Here is a 23,520-nt window from a genome sequence, read left to right on the forward strand (position 1 = left end):
ATGTCGTCTTGAATGTTGCATGTCGACAGTTGCTTCTCTTCCATGCCCGAATACCGCAGCCCACCTCGCAACAGTTCGGTATTGTAGGGCATCATTTTCTAAAGCTTCCACAAGCTCAGTGTGACATTCTCTCGCATTCCTTCCACGGAGAACTGAAAATGCTGTTCACGCCGGGTCACATTCATAATGCACGACTGTTAAACATGCACTAACTTCCCACTTCCCTCAGTTCAATGTCTTGGCAGCCACTGCCATCTAGTGGCATCACAATACATTGCATGTGATAGGGTCTCCATTGTATATTTTAAAATTTCTTGCCTGACCCACTTTATTGTGGAAAATAATGGTTGCCATGACTTATGCTGTAACCCTCGTATATCTTCAGTAGGGAGGAAGCAATTAAAATTTTAAACAATAACAATAACATATACAGGCCTACTATAAATTATTCATTCGATTTCAAAACACTGTATTTTCCAAAGTATTGCACATACAGATATGAACGATACATGAAAATAACTGTAAACTCACCAAGTTTGGATCGTGACACACCAGTTGGCAACACGAGTGCAGTGCCTCTACAAAATGGCGACAAACCAAGAAATTCGCTTAGATTTATGGAATACTGATAGGTTATTTAATGCATGTGTGTGTATGAAACGAATGTGGTAATGGGTGACCTGATGATTCACAAGAAGTCGCATTATTTTCCGTAATTCTTCTAACACCAGTTTCATCAATTTATCATTCACTGCAATAACAGATGAACATCTTGCATATTCCAACACACAAAACTCTATTCTCGGTCTGTCTCCATTATGTACAGGCACTGCACTCGTGCTGCCAAGACTGGTGTGTTACGATTCAAACTTGGGGAGTTTACAGTTATTTTCATGTATCATTCATATCTGTATGTACAATACTTTGGAAACTACAGTGTTTTGAAATCGAATGAATCATTTATAGTAGTCCTGTATTATACTGATACATTATAAAATTGTACACATGCAAGGAGTGTGGGCAGGATATTCTATCAGGTGGAGTCTAACTAATATTGTACTATATTTTACCATATCATATTAGTTAAATATGTTGTGCATACATTTTAAAACAACAAAAACAACATGTAGCAAATGCAAGTGAATGAAACATTGCAGAAAATATATGTTATGTTCTCACCAACATCGCAAGAAATGGAATGCGTCAAATATAGGGAAACACATGACTCTGTTATAAACTGCATATATCCTCAATCTCTGACTCTACAGGCAAGAAACAAAAACCATTCTCTAGACAAAATCATGAGCTATGAATTTTGGTCCAGTGTCTATGATGTAAATTACATAATTTGTTACATGTTTGCTGTTATTTGTGTCAGAAGCCAACATTTATGGTAATTATAAAAATTAAAGTAAATTATTGAAGATTTTAATTCAATTAAGATTTATGGTCAAACAAAAAACATAATTTAGCAAATTTTCTACTTTTTTTATTTTGGTTATCTTCATCTTTTGTGTACAGTGTACCATTTTCGATATATTACGAAGGCAATTCGGAAAAACCGCCGTTTGCGCATGTGCAAAAATAGCCGAGGATAGCGACGTCAGTCCTGTGGCACTGTGTTCAATAGTTCAGTACGCAGTGAGGAGTGGAAGGAGAAGGTTGTGTTGCAGTTAACTCATCTGCTACAAACATTGAAAATGAACACTCCAATAGAAAATCCTGCCAAATGTGAAGTGTGTGCAGTACTACGATTTCTGTGTACGAAAATTTTTTTGGCAGCTGCGATTCATCATGAACTGTGCAATGATTACAGATCAAACGTGATGAGTGAAGGTGTCGTATGTGAATGGTGTCGCATGTTTAAAAATGGACGAACTGACATGCACAATGCGGCAAGAAGTGGGTACCCATCTGTAGTCACCAATGAACTTGTGCAGGAAATTGACAAAACAAAATTGACGCACTCAAGAACTTTTGAAGCAGATCCGTTGGGATGTTTTTGATCATTCTCCCTATAGCCCAGATTTGGTGCTGAGCGACTACCATCTCTTTAGGCACATGAAACAGTGGCTTGCGTTGCACCGCATCGACAATGACAATGCACTTCACGATGCTGTTAGAGGGTGGCTTCAGTCCCAAGCGGACGATGTTTTTGCAGAAGGAATTTCAAACCTTGTAAAACGTTATGAAAAGTGCCTCAATTCGAATGGTGATTATGTCGAAAAGTAATGTAATGTACTTTTCTAATGTGTACAATAAAAGTTCTGTATCTACGAGTGTCTGTCATTGATAACCAAACGGCGGTTTTTTTCCAAATTGCCCTCGTATATTTAATTTTTAACAGTAATTTTGCAAGATGATGGCAAACCTACAGGTCAGAGAGTAGTAGATTCTTCAAAATTGGATTAATAACATTTTTTTTTACTACAGAGGCAAATGGTTTCATTTCTGTTGCAATTAGTTCCTCTATTTGTTAAAAAAAAATTGTAACTTTACTACACTAAAATAACAATAGTAGCAATGTATACATTGTTTTGTAATTCAGGGTTATTTCTTTACCTATATACTAATTGCTCAGTTTGCATGACAAATGTGCGAAAGGGAAAATCGACAAAAAACAATCAAAAAACTAAACAGTATATGAAAAAAGGCCATACAAACAAAATAAGAATATTGCCGAAACTTACAAAAATGCAAAACAGCCAAATTAAAAATTGACCAGATTAAAAAAGACAGAACTGAAATATCATGTGTAGTTTTCAAGAAATAGTACGTTATTGTGGAAGATTTCTGGTGGTGCTGGGAGATTTCTCTTCGTGCATCCTCAAAGGAAATTCCTGCATGGGAGAAAGATCTCCTGTGCGTCTGCTAAAAGTTAATCAACAAATAATATATAAATAATGAAAGTATTACCTTCGGTGCAAGCACATGAATAGTCAGCATGGTAATCTATGCAAATGGCACCGTTCAAGCATGGCGATGAAGCACACTCATCTATGTCAGATTCGCAAAATTGCCCAGTCCACCCTGAAAATATCATAAATCGATCAGAAAAGAAAGCAGCACTAATGAACTATGAACAAGAAAAAGTGATTGTAGATATTCAAATAAGTACCATTTACTGTAGAAAGTCCAATCACTTGAAATTTAGTTGCTACAATTGTGTACTTTGTTACTAGCTATGCTATCTATGCTAGATAATAGGCTAGAAACTAGGGCTGAGGCTCCAAATAGTGGAAAGTATATTTTATAATTTACTTACTTGACGTCGTGTGTTCATTTTCTGACAGGTTTTCCTATCTGCATGGTGCAACAGTATCGCACAGAATTGTAATTCGTTTCACGGATAAATTTACATCTTACCATTGTTTCGTCATCAAGAGGAAAACAAGCGATTGGCCCAACCTTGGGTGAAACCAAGTGTGCTAATTTAGAACAACATTTCAAGCAATTCAAATCTTCTAACACATAAATAGAACAGGAAAACCATAGACACGCTCAAGAATCACTGATAATGCAACAATGCACAACTTTTTCAACAATAAATTTTATAGTGCAAGTTTCAACTATATGAGTGTAAGTCAAATGTACTTTTTATGAATTCACATAACAGGGTGTCTACCAAAATAACAAATGAAAAATTCTTGACCTTTTTAGTTTTCTTAAATTTTATTTATATGAACCCTACTTACGGTAGGTAAAGTTGGAAAGTAGCAATTAAGAAAATAAATATTTATTTAATGAAAAGCCAGTCAGAATGAAAATTGAAGCTGTATGTAACCCTTAACTAATGTCGTGAAAAAATGTTACACTACTGATGTCGTGGGTCCACTGGACCCTTATTTTTCAAAATTCCATAAAACAAAATTTGTCGATCCTGAAATCAACTTTAACACATACTTAAATTTTGGGCCATATTTATTCTTTCCTAATGAACAATGTAAGTAAGACCTTACAATCAGGTTCACTTTGATTATTATTGAAGTGTGGGTTTAATGCACTCGAACAAGGATTACGGAAAGCCATCATGAAGTTATTACTGAAATAGATAAGAAGTATGTTTTGGTGGAGGCACATAGTGGTTCGGATCCCACTTTAAACTGTAGGCCCAGTCCCGATTAGCCTTACTGTGCATAAGTGGACTCAAAACACCAAAAGAATCAATCAAAAGAAGTATTTTGAGGAAAAACGTACTTAAGTAGTGTCGTGGGTACACTGGACCCCACCAAATCTCACAACCTCCCCTTGCACTCATGAGAAAAGCATGCCCGCTCTCATGCCAGTACTTCAGCAAACTAGTAGAAGGTACTGAGAAGCACAGTGTGCTGCGGGGCACCCAGCTGCATATACAAACGTTCAAATATTCAATATGGGTCCAGTAGACCCACGACATCAGTTAATGGTTAACAAGAGAATTAGACTTGCTTTATCTATTAAAGCATCTTAGATTGCGTTTGGCAGACGAGCAAAGCTCTGGCATCTGGACTCACAGCCAGAATAATCTAATGTTGTCCCTGTATATTTGTGAATGTCCCTCCATACATCTTGTCTTATCCTCATCTTTGCGATTAGCCAAACGGGCAGAAAAGTGAAGTAAAATAAACTAAATCAATCAATCAGTCATTGTGACAGCAAAAATTCTTGACAGGAAGCAAAATTTCTTTACTTTTTATTAGGGATGGAGCAATATGAAATTTTGGCCAATACCAATAAAGTGCCGATATAAAATTTACCGATACCGATAACCGATATTATACCGATCCGATATAAAATTAGTAATGGTCCTTGAAGAACCTGACAGGTTCATTGACCTCCTTAATAATGTGTGTTTCAACGTGACTGCAGTGCAAGAGAAATTTCATATTTAGATATTTACGTTTTTAGAAAGTAGGGCATGGAGATTATCTATAAATATTACAACAAATTGGCAGAATTTTGCACTAAATTATTAGATATTTATTGATATATCAGATCGGTAAAATAATCGGTAATTTTACCGATACACCGATATGCCTATAGTGGCGTCGCGTGAGGTTCACATACGGGTGTTCACAATAAAATTTTTATGCTGATTGGAGATTTACTACTCTCCCTTGTAACTTCATCTTCAATATTGAACAAGTAAGAATAACAGTTCAACTTATTTTCAACAATTTCCCCCCAAAATCATGCTATACCTTAAATAATACAATACTTTTTTATTCAATTAACAAACTTTTAATTATGTTATTTACAATTAATGATGGCTAGTGCAAACTAATTAGTATAACATGCAATCTCAGGTATGTACAACGCAAGATTATCATACTTCGCAATATAATACTTTGTATTACACGGACCATATGTTAACCAACCACATTCATTCAGCATTGGAAGCACGTGCATTGTTAGCGGGACAGAGAGGACGACGCGTCCAGTCCAGAAAAAAAATATTTTGTATATATAAGATATTTGGGTATTGTACAGAATGTCCCCTCGCCCCGCCCACAATAACTCGGTTGTGATGCTTGTGATTGAAGTATCAGTCAGTGTGACATTGCTTGTATTCCTTCTTTCCTAGTGTTTCGTATTTTTCCTCCTAGCCATGGTTCAGAGAGAGATTGATTTTCGACCATTTAAAGCAAGGGTTCCCAAACTTGTTTGCTTCACGGGTCCCTTAGTTTTTTTTTTAAGACTTTACCGCGGTGCCCAGAATGTAGCCCTCTCTAACACTTGCAACGCTCAGTTACTTGTAAGATTGCTTGTCTTCAGTTAAAAATTAAACACGTATTTCAAATTCAGAAACATTTTATATGTAAAAAAAAAAGTACTAAATAAGCAGATATTTGAAACATTCATAGCATTGACTAACGATTCAGTGAAAATATTGGAACATTTCGTAGCGCCCCTGTAAGCTAATCACGGTGCCCCAGGCCACCGTGGCACACACTTTGGGGACCACCGATTTAAAGCGTATAGTAACATCTGTTCGTCGTCGTCATTAACATATTTACCCATCGTCGCCTTGTAATAGAGGTGTCCCGGGCACACAGTGGTTCGGATACCACTTAAAACTGTAGGTCCAGTCCCGATTAGCCTTACTGTGCATAAAGTGGACTTAAAGTACCAAATCAATCAATCAAACATATTTACCATCCTTGATCTTATACATTGCACAAAACGAATTGTCTCTTTTTAAGCGAGTCGCATGTGCAAATGGTAACAAACGCCAAGGATGTGTCCTGTGTTTGTCCATGAATTGCCGCCTCCAAACAATATAAAGAAAAACAAAATTGCACGTTCACGACGTTGCACCCACATAACCAATTGTACTTCGTGTACCAGTCATTTTTTAATGTTCTTTTAATAACACGTTTGGGAGTGTTACCTCTTGTACAATGTAGAGGTCCAGCTGGTGAGGGCCAATCCTTTTTACTCGAGTTCGTTCTGCTTCGCTCAATGGCGAACATTTATTTTCTTTCAAACTCCTAACAGTAGCTATTCATAGTGTACAAAACACAACACTACACTACACACACATGGCACAACACTACACTACACACACACGGCACAACACACACGCACGTCTGAAAGACCGTGCACATAAATTCACCCAACCGCTTGTCAATAGATATTTTGCTCTCGACATCGACACTAACCGCCTTTTACCCGTTGCTGCCAAAGAGCATAGGCTTTTTTGTTGCTCCGAAAAACTAACAGTATTTGATCTTTCCAAAACAAACGTGCCCCCTTACACACCCTTACAGTTCTTCCACACCAGCAGTGTTGCCAACAATTGAAACGCAGAAGTTGCTAAATCTTCAACATGCGCTAACTAAAAATTGCTGAATCAAATTTGCTGGTGAAAAATGCAAAATGTATTTTTAAAAAATGCTGTGGGGAACAACTTACACCAGGTTGTTACATTAAAAATGCATTTAATTTCAATTGTGACAATTTAAATGCATATATTATTTCAACTTTCTAACTTCACAAAAGAAAATATATGTGTAGCAAAAATACAGCTCTAGTTTTCTGAAAGTTATATTTTGTTCTTTACAATAAGCATATCCTAATAATGTAGAGAATAGTAAAAATGATTTACTAATATCAATTGATAACTTTTTTTGGTAATAACTATTTAGGTCATACGACCCCATACTGTTCTTATATATTTGGTCTAGGAATTAATTCTTTGCGCCTGGACAAGAGATGGCGTAACGAGCGTATCGTCCCACAGTTCCGTGTAGCCACACATGCGTTGAAAACTCCTGTCAGCGCGCATCGTTCGTAGTATACAACAGCATTTTGTAGTCAATTGAACATGGCTCAGTTCGTGCCAGATAAAGTGTTTTTGCGGGGTGTTCTGCTTCATTACTTTAACATGCAGAAAAGTGCTACCGAAAGTCATCGTATTTTGGTGGAAGTGTATGGTGACCATACGCTAGCTGAGCGAACGTGTCAGAAGTGGTTTGCACAGTTTAGAAGTGGTGATTTCGGCCTGGAAGACCAAGAGCAACTTGGACAGCCAAAAAAATTTGAAGACGAAGAATTGAGAGCATTGCTCGATCAGGATTCGTGTCAAACGCAGGAAGAACTTGCAGAAGCATTAGGCGTTGATCAAACAACAGTTTCCAAATGCCTCAAAGCCATGGGAATGATTCAAAAGATGTCACATTGGGTTCCACATGAATTGAAAGACGGAGACGTTGAAAGACGAAAAACCATTTGCGAATTGCTGCTTCAAAGACAGAAAAGACAGGGGTTTTTGCATCGCATTGTTACTGGCAATGAGAAGTGGATCCATTACGAGAACCCGAAACGAAAAAAGGCCTGGGTGAAGCCAGGTGAACCAGGTCCATCACAACCAAAACGAGATATTCACTGTGCAAAGGTTATGCTGTGCATATGGTGGGATATGAAAGGTGTGGTGTACTATGAGCTGCTGCAACCGGGTGGAACTATTAATGGAGAATGTTATCGACGACAATTAATGTGTTTGAAGCAAGCTCTGGCCAGGAAACGACCAGAATGGGAGAACAGACATGATAAACTTATTTTTCAACATGATAACGCTCGCCCACATGTCGCAAAACCGGTCAAAACCTATTTAGAAAATGTCAGATGGGAAGTTTTACCCCACCTGCCGTATTCACCAGACGTTGCTCCTTCGGACTACTACTTGTTCGATTGCATGAATAACGATTTGATTGGACAGCGGTTCACTTCTTCAGAAGATATCGAAAAATTGGTCTCTAACTGGATCGCTTCAAAGGATGAGGACTTTTTTCGCCACGGAATCCGTAACTTGCCTGACAGATGGGCGAAAGTGGTGGCTCGCGATGGACAATATTTTTCTTAAGGTATTTATGTATTTTGTGTTTGAACTACAGCTTCAATGTGTGCGTAACAACCGCACAAATTAATTCCTAGACCAAATAGTTACCAGTAAAATGCATGTTGAATTGATGTAAATGTAGTCGGCACTTTCCTTTGCAATTTAAGTTGGTGCGAGTTATTTCCTCGGCATGAAAATCGTCGATTACTAAAGAAAGTTGCACAGTCTGAATTGCCCTTAGATGCACATGCGCAAATCATATAAACTTTGAAAGATATTATGTAACTCCTGCAGACTAGTTTCAAAAGAAAAGTCGCTCGTCACTATTCCGTGAATTTTAGCGCCCACTGGAATTTAAAATCTGCCAGGTTTAGCGACTTCTCACTAAAGGTTGCAACTATGTAGCGCCGATCTTTTCGAGTACTCCTAGACATGCTGCGCCCTGGTGCCGAATGTAAGAAGTATTGCCGCTTGGATCAGGGTTCGCACCACAATGTTCGCACAGCGCAGTGAACATTTTCGGGGTATAGTGGCCAACAGCCCCTTAGCTGCCAGTTCACAACACACAACACAGCAATTGTGTTCATCGTAATCCGTGGAACACCATGGGAGTCAGTGTTACAAACTATCTAAAAAAGTTATCAGACGTGAAAGACGTTGTGTCAGAGTAAATTGTATGTGTATACTCGAACATCAAAAAAGTATTATTTCGAAGAAATATATGTGTGAGCATTTAATATGTACGTAATTTAGAACATACACATGAGTGTTCATGTGCTCATGCGAACATTATCAGGCGATGCACCTGCATGCCTATATCGGCCGATACCGATAGAGTACCAATTAATTGGTCCCATCCCTACTTTTTATAGACTTCTTGGCCTAGTTGTTGATTTCTTTACTTGTTCTTGACTATCATGACTTTCTTGACTGGTTAGACACTCTGCATAATCATATAAAGGTACACCAATTTATTGAAACAAAATTATGTCATGTTAAGGGGAATAAAAAACATGGTTGATTACCAATTATTGTATTGTACTTCTTATGCTCTATTGTCTATATTATACTGGGTGTTTCAGAAGTAATTGAGGGATTACAAACATTTATTGCAAGTAAACTATTGAAGTTACGTTAATGAAACCAGTCCAGAACGATCAAGGAACGCAAACAGTGTATGTGTGTATGTTGTGTTAAGCTGAGAGTTCATATCCCTACCGCTAGGTGACACTCAAATCACCCACATCACGCACAGTGTTGGGCGGGGAAGGGGGGGGTGTTAAAATTTAGTACACAGCACTAATAAAAATGTATGATACCAAGAATTTTATGTAATTACACTATTTCATTTCAAAAGTATTTTCAGATGTGGTATCCAATTTTGGGAGAACTCAGCACAATCGCAGAGGATTTTTAAAATTAAAAAAAATAGCATTGTGTATTTTCGCAAATGCACACACAACTGATACATGTAAACCTCTTTTTTAAAAAATTCACATATTAACACTTCCAAGTTTGTACATACTTGATACACTTACTTTCATGCACAAAACAAAATCTAACTATCCAAAGAACATAAGACACTCACAATTACAATACCAAAGAAATAACTTCCACATTCCCAAAGTGTGGCTAACTGCTTACCAAACAGGACCTTTTTACACAGGCATCCAGTTATAATGTTACCAAATACCGTGCGTCCATTTCGATCTGCAGCCGAGAGATCGGGAGAAGCGTAGGGGGCGGCGCTGACGGTGATGCCGACATTTGCGGCCTGAAATGCCCGCTTATTTTTATGGACATATGCAGACATTTATATAAATATTGCAAAACGAGCACTAACCTGTGTTATAAGAGTATGGTTTTAATTTTAGTAGCTTAGTGGCTGTATGTGCTGATGATTTTGACACTCCCATCTCCTGTGAAACACGGCGTAGAGGTTTGTTTGGATAACTTTCTAACGCTGCCCCAATTTCATCGAGTTTTGCTTCGGTTAGAATCCGTCGTTTTTGGTTAGGTGTTTTAAAACTTAACGATCCAGTTTCTCGTAATTTAAGGACAAGATGTCTAACTGTATCTCTATGTGGAAGTGAAACCCATGGGAATTTCTGTACAAATTGCCTACACACGTCTCGACACGAGTCTGTTTTCACGTAAGTGTCATACATAAAAATTCTTTGTTCTAAAGTGAATCTTGCGGCTGGCATTCCAATCGTCTCACTGACACAACACACATACACACTGCAATAACACAAACAAGTAACGGCAAGTAACCAAGAATAACACTCTTGCGCACAGTATGAAATTAACACGCTCTTGGTTTACATTGCTCGCCACTATATTCACAGCTCTGTCTTCATCTAGTCGCGAAGGAACAAGAAACTCGAGCTTGGAGATTTTGGATTGCAAGGAAGCTCACGAAAACCATTGACTTTTAATGGTTTCGTCGGCAGCGTAATCTTGATACAGTGTTGCACATTCGAAACCTCCAAACGATCCCCATCGACACAAAACTCTTTCAAGGATATAAACTTAAGCAGGACGTTGCTGGTCAAAACTATGATTAAAATGTTTTATTATCTGTGACTCTTATCGTCACTTCTAAAGCGTATTTTTTTGTGTATATAATTGCAGAACTTGGATGAATTACAGATGATGAATTATAACCCAGGTTAGTGCTCGTTTTGCAATATTTATATAAATGTCTGGATATGTCCGTAAAAATTAGCGAGCATTACAGGCCGCAAATGTCGGCATCTCCGCCAGCGCCGCCCGCCACGCTTCTCCCGATCTCTCGGCTGCAGATCGAAATGGACGCACGGTAGTCACAAAAATTTTGAAAGAACAACGGTCTTTAAAAGTAAGGTGAAAAAATTGATATTGGAATATACATTATAATCAGTTAAAGAATTTCATGAATTAAATAACTTCATAAGATATACATATGGATTGTATGCACTATATAATATTGTACATTTACAGCACTAGTCCACTTAAATATATAATTTGACATTGTGTGATTTTACTATTATATAATGTTATACCGTGCGTCCATTTCGATCTGCAGCCGAGAGATCGGGAGAAACGTGGCGGGCGGCGCTGACGGAGGTGCCGACATTTGCGGCCTGTAATGCCCGCATATTTTTATGGACATATGCAGACATTTATATAAATATTGCAAAACTAGCACTAACCTGTGTTATAAGAGTTGTTCAAAGTGATGTCCACCTACATTCACACATTCCTGGCATCGTTTGATGAAATTTTGATTCACACGCAAAAGTTCTTCTTCCGTAATTCTTCCTAGTTCTGCCCTTATATTGTCTTTTAGTTCGTCGATGCTATGAGGGTTATTTCGGTAGACTCTATTTTTCAAGGTTCCCCACAAATAATAGTCACATACGGTAAGATCTGGCGAACGTGAAGGCCATAAACCTCTTGAAATTATTCTGTCATCAAACACCTCCCTTATAGCGTCCAAAGAATCAGCGGCGGTATGGGCTGTGGCCGAATCTTGTTGAAAATACCCATATTGTCTCTCATTATCTGATAACAACTGAAAAAAACGGCGCGAGTATTTGTGTGCGGTACCTCTCTGAATTTATTGTGTCTTCAAAAAATATAGGCCCTATTATTCTTTTGGCACTTACAGCACACCACACACCAATTTTTGCATCGTGTAACGGAACTTCGTGTATTATTCGGGGATTTTCAGTGCTCCAGTATCTATTGTTCTGTGAACAAACATGACTACGCAAGTGAAACCATGCCTCATCCGAAAAAATTATTAACTGTGGATCAACAATACCATCTACAATATTCTGCAAAACCCAATTACAGAAATTTACTCTACTTACGTTGTCAGGGGGCCGTAATTCTTGCACTATAGAAACTCTGTACGGTTTTAATTTTAGTAGCTTAGTGGCTGTATGTGCTGATGATTTTGACACTCCCATCTCCTGTGAAACACGGCGTAGAGGTTTGTTTGGAGAACGTTCTAACGCTGCACCAATTTCATTGAGTTTTGCTTCGGTTAGAATCCGTCGTTTTTGCTTAGGTGTTTTAAAATTTAACGATCCAGTTTCTCGTAATTTAAGGACAAGACGTCTAACCGTATCTCTATGTGGAGGTGAAACGCCTGGGAATTTCTGTACAAATTGCCTACACACGTCTCGACACGAGTCTGTTTTCACGTAAGTGTCATACATAAAAATTCTTTGTTCTAACGTGAACCTTGCGGCTGGCATTCCAATCGTCTGACTGACACAACACACATACACACTGCAATAACACAAACAAGTAACGGCAAGTAACCAAGAATAACACTCTTACGAAATTAACACGCTCTTGGTTTACATCTGCCTGCCACTATATTCACAGCTGTGTAGTCGCGAAGGAACAAGAAACTTGAGCTAGGAGATTTCGGATTGCAAGGAAGCTCACGAACACCATTAGCTTTTAACGGTTCGTCTGCAGCGTAATCTTGATACAGTGTTGCACATTCGAAACCTCCAAACGATCCCCATCGACACAAAACTCTTTCAAGGATATAAACTTAAGCAGGACGTTACTGGTCAAAACTATGATTAAAATGTTTTACAGAGTATTATCTGTGGGTCTTAATATAATTTATAAAGCGTATTTATTTGTGTATATAAGGGTGGAACTTGGAAGAATTACAGAAGAACTTTTGCGTGTTATAACACAGGTTAGTGCTCGTTTTGCAAGATGTTGACAAAAATAAGCGGGCATTACAGGCCTCAAATGTCGGCATCTCCGTCAGCGCGGCCCGCCACGTTTCTCCCGATCTCTCGGCTGCAGATCGAAATGGACGCACTGTACTATTATAAAAACATACTGTCCAATTGATGTACATTATGTGTGATGTCAACATGTTGTATTTTATAATGTACATGCACCAATGCCCCTCAAGGATACTTTCGGTGTGAAAATTTCTCAATAAATCAATAAATCAAAATTTATTATTTGTTTTGGAGACATCTGTGACCTGACTGGAACTCAAACTTAGAGCCTTTGCAGAGTGAGACATTTACTTAATAACACATATAGTCATAACACCAACAGAAATATTATTAAAACAAAATAAAGTTCAATACTAACATACTCAGCCAGAAAGGCAGGAATGTTAAATTAATTAAAGGAAATTTTTGATAATTAACTCCGATAAGTTTCTTTTCATTTTTCCACATAAACTTTTCTCGCGACCAATTTCGCCACTCATCTGGTGGCTTCGTCAGGCATGTACCTACCTCAGCGTAACAGCCAAACAGATATATTTAGATTGAATTGTTGTCTTAAGTCCACTTTATGCACAAATAGGCTAATCTGGAGTGGACATACAACAGTTTAAAGTGGAATCCTAGCATCTGTGCAATGTGCCTCCATCTGATATCCAACCCGGGACCCCTTGATTACAAGGCGATGGAGAGACCCTAGCAAATCGTTTGTAAGTGCCAAAATGGAACTTAAATGTTTAGTTACTTTAAAGGGAAAAGAGTCTTTAAACGTAGCTAAAATTAATGTCTTACATAAAAAATAAACACAAAATTGATGTTCCTTGTGAAATATATTTCTCATTTTGACCATCCATGCCAATGCCTCCATTAACAGAAGGCTGTTTGCTTTGGGCCTAGTGAAAAGAATGTTGCTATCAGCATATGGTTTGATTGATTGATTGATTTGATTTATTTTACTTCACTTTTTGTGCCACTTTTGGCTAATTTGAGAAGATGGGGATGAGTGATGATGTGATGAAATTGATGAATGGACACTCACAAACATCCATGCCCAAGTCAGGATTCGAACCCGGGACCCCTGGAATCATAGTGTGATGTGCTAACCACTCTGCCACAGGGGCTGGCACTATCAGCATATGGTCATTTATATATAAAGTAATAATAGCAGGTTAAACAACAATAACAAATATATGAGCATGAAAGTAGGACCTTTTTCTCAAATAGAAGGATAATGAATAATTGGAATATTACAATGAAGAATGAATATCACTCATGTATTCTTTTCACCACAATTAGGCATCCTTATCCCATACTTCTTCCTGCCAAAACCACTTCCTGTGCCATGGTTGACAGTCAAAAGTATTGCCACATATTTTCCCTCGTCTATCAGCAGCCAACCTCCTCTAGGTGGTATGCTCACTGCATTGCCCAGCAGCATGTATAAAAGGAAAGGTGAAGATATGAAGGTTGAAAAAGAAAGGGACTGGACTGAATCTTTCGCAACCTTCGAAAAAAACACTCAAGGCAATAACAGGAGAATGTCCAACCTCTCCATCCTGTTTTAGGGGAAAAGAAGTGGCAAGATGTTTGGCAACTTCGAAATAGCCTTCCTTTGTCAGTGTGTACTACACCACTAGATTTATGGCTGTGGATTTCTCTCTGTTGGGTAAACGAAGGACTTATTAAAAGCTTCAGTTCATGATTTAAAATGACAAGAAACAACTCTCAATACCTATTTTTGATGAATATTGAACCTTTAATCTATTGAAGTGTGACTCCATTTAGTGAAGGGGGATGTAGACATAAGGATGTAGCTCAAAGAAAAGCGAGAGGTTAAGTTTGACTCGTTGGCCCACCTGGCCGAGAAGAGGGAAGATAAAGTAGACAGAGCTCTCTCCACACTTACCTGGCCCAATCACCGCTGGCTACCCACAGGCCCATGCCAGTGTTGCCGTCTCATCTCGCCACGGGCATCCTCCGTGATTCAACTCGATCGCAGCGCTTACCGCGCTCATCCTGACGGTTTCTGTGATCTACGAATTTTCATCCCAAAGGCAACGTTTTATTCCCTGTCATAATGTGTTGACCCTGCAGATTTTCATTCCTCTACCACCAGGTTGATTACCTATATCAGGCAGCCGAACCCAGTAGCGACAGAGGAATGTTAGTGCTAGGCCAGCGGTATGCTAGGTATTGCTTGCACGATTGGGTCAGTGTACTGTGTGAAGAGGCAATGTTCTAACGTTTGCTCAGTTTCCCTCATCAATCTATAATACTTCACTTTATACTTTCAAATGACAAAAAAAAACAACTATTTTTTACCTGACAAGCATTCACAGCTGAAAAGTTCTCCTATTCCTTCTCTGCACACCCCCCCATTCAAGCATCTATCTGCAGCAGATGTATTGCACACTGAAATGTCTGTCTCACACAGAGTTCCTGGAAATAAGAAGAAGAAAAAACTTGTCACATGTAAAAAAAAATTAACAAAGAGAAGTGAATATAGATTCAATATATGCCAATAAAAAAGTAACATTCTTAATTTTCTTTGCCAATTCTTCAAATTCAAAACATGTGGCACTATCATTATGACTTTGGATCAAAACAAAGTTCATGAATTGCTTCTTTATATACACAATCATAATGAAAAATGGTAGAAGTGCACATTCCATTATAAGCCATTTATAGAAGTATCAGATTGGTAAAATTATTGGTAAAGGTTATTGATATGATGATAGAACTAGGGGGTACTGAAAAGTTTGTGGACTGACCCAAAAGGAATTCAGCACGAATGATGAAATTTCACAGTTACTCAACATACTCCTCTCACGATGCTCCAACTCTTTAAGACCGCTTTAAAAAAATCTGAAGTTTGCTCCTCAGATAAATGTTCTTCAGCAGTGATCACCTCCTGATCGGGTGCAAAATGGCATTCCTTCAGGCATGAGGAACACCAGAAATTCTTGCAGGGGGGATAGGGCAAATGATAAAAGTTGAATAGTAAAAAATAATAAGTATTATTGCCACGGCTATAAATGTTATTATACAATAATAAATATTATAAACAAAAATAAATATTATTCAAAATAATAATAATAATAATAATAATAGGCTAATAATAATAATATAAATGGGGAGACTCGATGCACCAAATGGGTGAATACCAGCACAACTATTTTAAATTATTTCTTATGCATTCTATGCACTTTGTATCTGAAATGCATTTTGATATTAAGTTTTGCACGTCTTGTTCAAGAAAAGGCTTTAAATGTAAGGGGGATTTTTCTCAAAGTTTCTTGTGTGACTTCTCTCACCTACAACTGTAATTCTTAGAGTTTTGAAAACTATAGAACCATTTCTTTTTTGAATGAAATGGTAGAATATTACCTTGTTCCTGTACTTTTCAATCAATGTTTTCCATATAATGCATTTTTATTTTGATTATTCTGTTCGAATACTAAGTAAATTAACTTTATTTCTGTTCTAAACAATTAGAGTAACAAACTTTCGCCAGACGCCCATGCCACGCAGATTGAAATGCCCAATGAGCTCATTGTCGTGGAGGAACAGGGTCCTTTCTGATGGATGCGGTAAACGCGGTTTAAAATTACTTATGTGAAATTTTGAAAAATTCGCACTTCCGCATTGCACAATTTATTTGTTAAATCTTATTAATTTTGAAGATCAACTGTCTTCATTCACAAAAGGGTACGGCGTTTGAAGCGGAGATGGTGTCGCGTCACTGCATTGTTTGTTCTCGGGCAGCGTTAGTTGCGATTTCTCCCGTTCAGCGGTGCTGGCATGTGCACCCTGGTTTGCGTCGTCTGCTTCCTGCTGTCAGGTGGCATTGCCAGTTGGTGGTTGGGGGGCTGGGCTGTGCTGCTCGGCATGGTGCCGTTCCTGTTCCCCGCATGGCTAGAGGGGGGTCAAGTATGTGCACTGCATCTTTTCTTTTTCAGGTCGGGGATCTTTCTGAGGACAGGGTGCCAAGTCGGGTGTGCCTGTCCATTGTCCAGGTTCAGTGCTGGTTTCTGTTGGATGATAGCATGGGTTTATTTGACAGTGTTTTCTATGACAGAGCCGGTTGGGTGAAGTATGTATATGGAGGAGATGGTGTGGTTAGTGGAGTGGAGGTGTTGAGAGAGGCCTGATTTTGGTGTGTCATTTTTGGCATCTTTTAAATGTTTGTTAATCCGTTCTTGGACAGTGCGGATTGTTCTGCCAATGTAGGTGTTGTGGCATTGGCATGTGGTCTTGTAGACACCAGGGGATGCAAGTTTGGGTAGGTAGTATCTCTTGAAGTTGGGTAGTGCTCTTCCGATTTGGGATATGGGTTTGTGTGCCACTCGGATGTTGAAAGGTTTGAGGGCCTTGGCAAATTTGCCAGATGTGGTGGGGTGGTACGGAAAGGCGATCCATTTGGGTTTAGGATTTTGGTTCAGGTTATCTCTGTTTCTTGGGTGTCTGAGCTGGGCTTCTGTTCTTGCACACCACATGAATAGTTGGCACTCGGTGTAACCGTTGTTTAGTCCTATTTCAGTTACACAAGCTATTTCATCATGGAGGTCATCTTCTGTGCAGCTGTGTGTGAAGGCTCTTCTATAAAAGTCCATCTATACTCCAGCTTTCCGTTTTGGTGGGTGGTTGGATTTTGCATGGATGTACCGGGTGCCCAAACCTGGTTTCCTGTATACGGACGTGATGAATTTGTCTTGGTGTCGTCGGATGCTGAGGTCGAGAAAGTTGAGGTGGCCATTTTGTTCCCTTTTAACGGTGAAGTTTATGTTAGGGTGTATGTTGTTGAGGGCAGTTAGGAGATGGTTTAGGTCCTCTTCCTGTTTGTAAATGACTAGGGTGTCATCGGCATATCTTCTGTATCTTATATGAGCAAACTCTGGTTGGGTGAGTATTGACTTCTCAGCCACATGCTGTACAATGTTGGATAGGGGTGCAGAAAGGGGGTTGCCCATCACTAGGCCTCCTGTCTGGTGGAAGAAACTGTCCTCGAACTGGAAATAGTTGTGGGTGAGGCAGGCTTGTAGAAGGTTGCATATTTCATCTGTTACAAATGGGGGCATGCTATTGCTGAGGAGCCATGTTCTGGTGGAGTCAAGTGCAAGGCTGATTGGAATGGAGGAGTACATATCCACTACGTCTATGCTGGCTAGTTTGCAGTTGTTGGCTTTGACGAAAGAGGTGACAAATTCTTTTGCTTCAAGGTTGTTTTTTAGGCAGTAGGCAAGTTTGTCATTGTGAGCGGTCAGTTTCTGGAGGAGCCATTTGGTCAGGTGAACACTGGGTTGATTGAAGCTGGCTACTATGATTCTTAGGAGGGGGTTCCTGGTTTATGAGTTTTTGGTATGCCGTATGCACAGGGAAGGCTGAGGTGGGTGTTCCTTAGTTTCTTCCTTTCACTTTCTTGGAGGAGGGCACAGTTCTCATCCCTCGGCAGATGGCTATATTGTATCTGCTTGTGGGGTCATGTTTCAGTTTTTTGTAACCATCTGAGTTAGTTTAGTTTTGCATGCATTTTGTCACTGTATTGGCCTTTTCCCATTATGACATATTGATTACCCTTGTTCGATTTTATGCACCAACATTTGTTGTCCTGTAGCCACTTTCGGAATTCCTGTGTTGTGCTCCTTAGTTTACTATGCACTGTGGGTTTATATTTGCCAGTAGGTTGGGTGTGTTGGTGGAGGATGATGGATGCACAGGTAAGGTGTACATACTCAGCATCTAGGTTGGTTTTTGTTGAAAACGTGGTTTTTTCAGCAGAGCAGATTAAGTCTAGGGAAAGGGGTGGGAGTCACTCTGGAGGTTGAATTTGAGGTCCTGTTGGAGGAGGGAGTGGAATTCTGTCGGCACAGTGAGGTTGGTGAGGTTGATTATTGTGCTGGCAGGGGTGCTGTGGTTCACTGGTGGGGTGGCGAGGGCCAGTGGTTGGGCACCAAGGGTTTGCAGTTTCTGTGTTAGGATCGTTGTTTTCTTATTTTGTGACGTTTTCAGCATGAAGTCAATGTTTTGCTGGGCTTTTTTCCAGTCGTCGTGGTTTATTCTCGGTTGTATGTAGTCACGGAGGGAAGCACATGTTTTTTGGAGTGATGCTATTTCACGATATTTATCACTGATCACAGCACTCATTGCCCGTTTTTCGGCATTGAACACGACCTTTTTAACACTATAGCTGTTGGCAGGGGTTTTCCACTTGAGGAATTTCAGGGTCACTTCACTGTTCCTGCATGCCTTGAGGAATGCAATGTCCGCTAGCCGAGTTTGTATTTTCCCGAAATTCCTCAAGTGTAAAACCCCCGCCAACAGCTATAGTGTTAAAAACGTCGTGTTCAATGCCGAAAAAAGGGGAAATGAGTACTGTGATCAGTGATAAATATTGTGCCGGGTTTGTATGAACTTGATAAAGCATGTTTTGACATATTTTACCAATTTTCAGTTTCAATTTTCTCAAATAAGACATTTTTCTCTATAATTTCGTAATTGTCTTACATATAATCGGTTATTTTATAATTTATTCTTCATACCTTTAGCACAATGGATAGTTTATATTATCAATGGCAGAAAGGAAATTAAAAGCAGATGTTATCTTTTCTTACCAACTTGTACAGTACAATAATAGCCCCCCTTTTTTTTATCCCATCGACAATTGATAGCCATGCGAACATTATTGAGGAAAAATGTTCCCCATCATTGTTGTGTGGGTATGAAAATTATGTAAACAAGTTTAAATTGTTCTAATTTATTTACCTTTTTTCACTTCTCATAACAACCAATCAAAAGTAAAAATAGAATTCGGTACATTACAGCAACCTATTGTCAATCAAGTATGGGAGTTTGTATGGGAGTTTGAAGATCAAAACAAACAGAACTTCTGAAGTAAGGTTGTAAGTGCATTGTGGAATGGAAATATATATTTAGTGTAACTTGTGTTGACAAAAATTTGTAGGCTGTTTTTTCAAATTCTATATACAGTAGAGCGTCGATTATCCGAACGTCGGTCAACCGAACGACCGCTTAACCGAACTGTGTACTCGCTCACTTTCAGATATCTGTAATGAAAAAAGTACGTGACTTAGCTGCTCGTAAGCGTGTAGGCTTGCTTAGACAGACTAAAATAAAGGATTTTTTTAAACGTTAATTTTGTGTACTGTGTGTATTGTTCATGCAAAATGCGTATGTAATATGTACATATTTTTGTTTAATAAACTGTACCACATACTATATATTCCTACTAAAGTTGCCTTTGTACGTTACTTTGTAATACATACTTAAAGAGATGCCTGTTTTTATGAATAAATTTACTGTACAGTACTTCTTTTTGGCAAATAAACATGTACAGTTCGATTATCCGAACAAACCAGTTTTCCGAACACCCATGTCCCCCAATTACTTCGGATAATCGACGCTCTACTGTACTTAAAATCCCCCTAAAATATTGTACTTGTGTATTGATTGCTGCCACAAGTTGATATGTGCATTGTGGAACAGAAGTAATATTGAGTGTATCATGTGCTAACAAAAACTTTTGTAGCTATTTTTCAGATTATGTGTAATTAAAATCTGCCTACAAAAAAATTGTGTTTGGGTATTGCTTAAACTGCCATGGTAGCTCAGTCATTAGGGTGTCTGACTACCATGTGAGAGACCCGGGTTCAATACCCAGCAGGGGAGAACCGGGATTTTTTCCAACTGTTCAACGGCTTTGGTACCCACCCAGTGTCGTACAAAGTGGGTACCTGGACGGAACTCTGGGGAGTAAAGATGGCCAGGAGCATGATCTTGATCACATCACCCTGACCTTCAGCTGTGATCAAGAAAGTGTGGGGCCCGAACTCCACACACCTTATATACCTTCATGGCGTGATGCAAAGCACAAGGGAGCACTTTACTTTACTTGGGTATTGATTGCCTCCATTTATCAGAGCTGTAGCACGCTGCCACAAAGGTGTAAATCTGATCTAGTAAATGAAACTTAGGAAAATTGCAATGAAATTCACATATTTTCAGTATTTTTCCACTACATTCTTCGGTTAAGGGGATTCCGATTTAATTTAATGCCCCACCCCCACCCTAGTCAATCTTCCCTGGAAGATACTGACTTCCTGTATAATGAGATATTCGAAAGTACTGTTGTGCATATTTTTGCCTTTACTGAGAATACCGTATTTACTCATGTATAATGGACACTTCTTTCCAAAATTTTCGCATCCAAAATATGTGGTGCGTATTATGCACGGAATATGGCAACACTATTCTACTCAAGATGGCAACACTAATGTGCAATGCAGTTGAAATAAGCTCATTACAAAATGAAGGAACATTCTGATTTTCTTGTGGTACTTTGGATGAAAGATAAGGACAAAGAAAATAATAATTAAAATGTATTACTGGCCAAATAATATGACATATAAGGAGGGTGTAAATATCAAATAAAAAGTATGTATTTTGAAGGCTTTTATTTAGCCAACAACTTTTTTATATGAAGTGCACACAGCAGAACCTTTAGTTTCAGAACCTAACTTGACTGAAGTTAAAGATGCTATTAAAAGGCTAAAGAATAACAAAGCACCTGGCATTGATTTAATACCAGCTGAGTTAATTAAATATGGTGCAAATTCGTTAATATGTCAAATTCATAAATTAATTTGTTTAATATGGAATAAAGAAGAAATCCCTCAACAGTGGAAAGAATCCATAATTGTTCCTGTGTTTAGAAAAGGTGATAAAATGAACTGCAATAATTACCGTGGAATTTCTCTACTCTCAACAACATATAAAATATTATCTAACATTATTTTAACTAGACTAACCCCATATGCTAATGAAATTATAGGTGATTATCAATGTGGATTTAAACGTAACAGATCAACTACAGATCAAATTTTTCACATCAGACAGACACTTGAAAAAAAGTGGGAATATAATCAAAATGTCCATCAGCTATTCATTGATTTCAATAAAGCATATGATTCGGTCAAAAGAGATAAATTATATAATATATTAGTAGAGTTTGGAATACCTAAGAAGCTTGTTAGTATGATAAAAATATGCACCAGTGAAACAGAAAGTAAAATTCGTGTGGGTATTAATATGTCTGACAAATTTACAATTCATGATGGGTTAAAACAAGGAGATGCATTATCTCCATTGCTCTTTAATTTTGCCTTAGAATATGCTGTAAGGAAGGTAAAAGAAACTAAAGAAGGACTAAAATTAAATGGTGTGACTCAGTTGTTAGCATATGCAGATGATGTAGACTTACTGGGGGATGATGTGAATACAGTTAAGAATAATGCTAAAATATTTTTCAAAACTGCTAAAGAGATAGGTTTGGAAGTTAACAGAGAAAACTAAATATATGCTTACAGGCCGAAACCAAGTGTTATGTAATAATCAAAATCTAATGATTGATAACAACTCGTTTGAACCAGTTTCCAAATTCAAATACTTAGGAGTAATATTAACAAATGAAAATTATATTAAAGAGGAAATAAAAAGTAGGCTTAATTCAGGAAATGCATGTTACTTCTCTCTTCATAAACTTTTGTCTTCTCATTTAATATCTAAGAAACTAAAAAGTTAAAATATACAAAACAGTAATTTTGCCTGTAGTATTATATGGGTGTGAAACTTGGTCCCTTACATTGAAAGAGGAACACAAATTGAGAGTATTTGAAAATAAGATCCTTAGGAAAATATTTGGACCTAAAAGGGATGAGGAGACAGGTGAGTGGAGAAGGTTACATAATTTAGAACTACATAATTTGTATTCATGTCCAGATATTATTAGAATAATTAAATCAAGAAGACTTAGGTGGGCAGGCCACGTGGCACGAATGGGAGAGGAAAGAGGAGTTCACAGGATTCTTGTTGGGAAACCTGATGGTAATAGACCTATAGGAAGACCAAGATGAAGATGGAGGGACAACGTTGAGATGGACCTAAATGAAATCGGTAGGGATGGAAAAGAGTATATAGATCTTGCTCAAGATAGGGACAGATGGAAGGCTTGTGTCGCTGCAGCCATGAACCTTCGGGTTTAAGAAGGCTAGAGAGTTAGTTAGTTAGTTAGTTTTTTTAGCGTAAGTAAAGAGAAAATGAGCAAAACCACACATAAAAGTTTGAAGGCCATTTTCCAAGATTTTTCACTTTGTAATGTAACGTTCTGTGACACAAGAAAAACAGTGACATTCTGGCAAAATTTGAGCATGCACCTACCATCACATTGGATGTGTATCAGCAGTATTTGTTGGGCGAGAAATAACAGAAAATAACTTCCTGAGCACCGCAAATGCATAACGTAATTTTGATCTCCCTTTCTGCTGTACAGAATAAATAAGGTGGTTAAAGAGTGAAAGTTATGGGATGCTAAACATACATAGTGGAGGGAGAGAGGGGAGGTGGCGTGGGTTGGTGACTTACTGTTTA

General features: G+C 38.4%; 2 protein-coding genes across 2 annotated transcripts in view; one reads left to right on the forward strand and one right to left on the reverse strand.

Annotated features, from left to right (window-relative positions):
• Window positions 1-23,520, forward strand: part of LOC145979329 (MKRN2 opposite strand protein) — a 398,221-nt gene that overhangs the window by 237,819 nt on the left and 136,882 nt on the right. The gene's annotated exons all lie outside the window — the stretch shown is intronic.
• Window positions 1-23,520, reverse strand: part of eys (eyes shut) — a 154,632-nt gene that overhangs the window by 104,835 nt on the left and 26,277 nt on the right. Inside the window, exons 5-6 of the mRNA XM_083112357.1 lie at window positions 15,400-15,516; window positions 2,917-3,030 (exon numbers count right to left, since the gene is read on the reverse strand). Coding sequence (XP_082968483.1) covers window positions 2,917-3,030; window positions 15,400-15,516 — 231 coding nt within the window. The remainder of the gene's footprint in view (window positions 1-2,916; window positions 3,031-15,399; window positions 15,517-23,520) is intronic.

Source organism: Lepisma saccharinum, chromosome 26, assembly GCF_977018435.1.
Source record: "Lepisma saccharinum chromosome 26, izLepSacc3.1, whole genome shotgun sequence".
Classification (NCBI taxonomy): Eukaryota; Metazoa; Arthropoda; class Insecta; order Zygentoma; family Lepismatidae; genus Lepisma; species Lepisma saccharinum.